This window comes from Daphnia pulicaria, chromosome 1, assembly GCF_021234035.1.
Source record: "Daphnia pulicaria isolate SC F1-1A chromosome 1, SC_F0-13Bv2, whole genome shotgun sequence".
NCBI lineage: Eukaryota > Metazoa > Arthropoda > Branchiopoda > Diplostraca > Daphniidae > Daphnia > Daphnia pulicaria.
In genome coordinates this window covers 9,895,976-9,897,819 of record NC_060913.1, presented here as the reverse complement: position 1 = coordinate 9,897,819, position 1,844 = coordinate 9,895,976, and the positions used below count along the sequence as shown (strand labels likewise).

The 1,844-nt window shown below is 45.9% G+C and overlaps 1 protein-coding gene across 1 annotated transcript; it reads left to right on the top strand.

Annotated features, from left to right (window-relative positions):
• On the top strand, window positions 1-1,219 carry LOC124349439. The gene is made up of 4 exons (XM_046800045.1): window positions 1-109; window positions 204-423; window positions 539-583; window positions 682-1,219. Exons 1-4 carry the CDS (start codon window positions 95-97, stop codon window positions 945-947), a joined length of 546 nt encoding a protein of 181 aa, XP_046656001.1. The 5' UTR covers window positions 1-94; the 3' UTR covers window positions 948-1,219.
• Window positions 1,220-1,844: the final 625 nt, after the last annotated feature.

The window sequence follows — 1,844 nt, the reverse complement described above, 5'->3', positions numbered from 1 at the left end:
CCCTTCTTCGGAGCAGCTGACCAACTATAAAACCCTGTGACTATTGGACAGCAATTCAATCAGTTTTCAACAGCCGACAAGCCGACGACACACAATGAAAACCTTCGTGGTAAGTTTTTCATTCAACACATTCCACACGCAATTCTGTTTCGCAGACAAATAATAATATTAATCATTATTCAATTCTAATTTTTGCGATTCAGATTTTGGCTCTGGCCGTTTGCGCCGTCTCCGCATTACCTCAAGGAAGAGTTGCCGTCGATGAAGTGGCCGTCGAGCCCGAAGCCAAGAGCACCACCACGCCGGTGCCCATCATTAAGCAAATCAACAAGGTGAACGACGATGGCTCCTACACTTTCGGCTACGAGGCCGGAGATGGCTCCTTCCGTATTGAAAAGAAGGAACTCAACGGCTACGTTAAAGGTATATTCGACCCAATTAAACAATTACAACAACTTCCGCATTTGTTGGCTGTTTTATTTTTACACTTTCACGAGTACCAAAATAAATTCGTTTTTCCGCATTTTCTCATCATTAGGAAAGTACGGCTACGTCGACGAATTTGGCGTTCTCCAAGTCCTCGGTAAGTTGTCTGACCCATATTGGGTTGCATAACCTGTTGCACTATAGCAGCGGGTGGGGCTCTCATTTCCTTTATATTCCTTTATCCTGCGTGCACAGAATACGAGACGGGCAAATCGGCTGCAAACAAGACGCTCGGATTCCAGACCTCCGGAGCTTTGAACCCGTTCCCCATCGTCGTCGGCGAGAGGACCGAGGCCCAGAAATCCAAAGACAGGGAATACTCCAGCGTTGATGACAACGAAGATGGTATCCCCGATGACCAGGAAGGCCGCGCTCGCCGCCCAGTGCCCGCTGCCCAGCAGCCCTTCTTCATCCCGACCGAGACTGGCGCACCTGCTGCCGGCCGTGTTGAGAGGATTTAAGAAAATCAATCAAAATAGTATCTTGTTGCTGCACATTTTCTTTTCGTTTCCTATATTCTGTCGCCCCTCCCCCCATTTTAATTTGGCTAGGTCAACTAGCATGAGAGTGTGAGACTTGACGATGTCCACCATAGTCTTTTATATCTACTTCCCCATCCCCCCCACAGTCCCTCCAATTGCCAACCAGAACATTTAAAAATCATCACCAATGTTGACTTTGTCCCTTTTTTGCTTCAAATCGAATAAAAAAAAGGATTTCTGTCGTGACTAAATCGCTGACTCGACTCTCTTTCACGTAGACATCATTCACCAACGTTCATGTTGGTGAATGAATAAGAGAATGGATGTTGGCATTACAGCGGTAGAGTGTGACGTATAAAAAGGTAATTGGCGGAGTGGGGAAGAAGTTGAGAGAAACGAGAGGCGCGGTTATTTGAATCTACTAAAGACGTTTGAGTGACAACCGCCACACAGCCGCTGCTGATGGAAAGACGAAAGAGAGAGTGTGCTGGTTGTCTTCCAATCCGCAACTCTATCCCCTCCGCCAGCAGACAATGAATTAGCAACGGGTGTTGAGAGGGGGGAGAAATGCGCCATAGAAATAGAAAAGAACTCGGCACAAGAGTCCATGGCACGGTTAATTGCTGTCGGAAAAATGACAGTAGACATTCACGTATAGACACAAGCACTAGCCATTCGTTTTTCTATTTTTGTTTTCAGAAATAGTACCGCAAACAAAAAAGCGCTTCAGAAAGAGAGAGGCGGATAGAAATGTGTACAAGAGATGGGAAAGACTATTGCCTGATGCAATTTCCACCATTTCCAAATCTCTTAAATACACACACACACGCACAATTGAGCTAGTCAAGGTCTCGTGTTAATTTTTGGGTTGTTTCT

What these genes read in the sequence shown, in the direction of transcription:
- LOC124349439 (XM_046800045.1), top strand. An exon ending in ACTCAACGGCTACGTTAAAG is followed by an intron (nt 424 to 538) that starts GTATATTCGACC and finishes TCTCATCATTAG; the next exon opens with GAAAGTACGGCTACGTCGAC. An exon ending in TGGCGTTCTCCAAGTCCTCG is followed by an intron (nt 584 to 681) that starts GTAAGTTGTCTG and finishes CTGCGTGCACAG; the next exon opens with AATACGAGACGGGCAAATCG.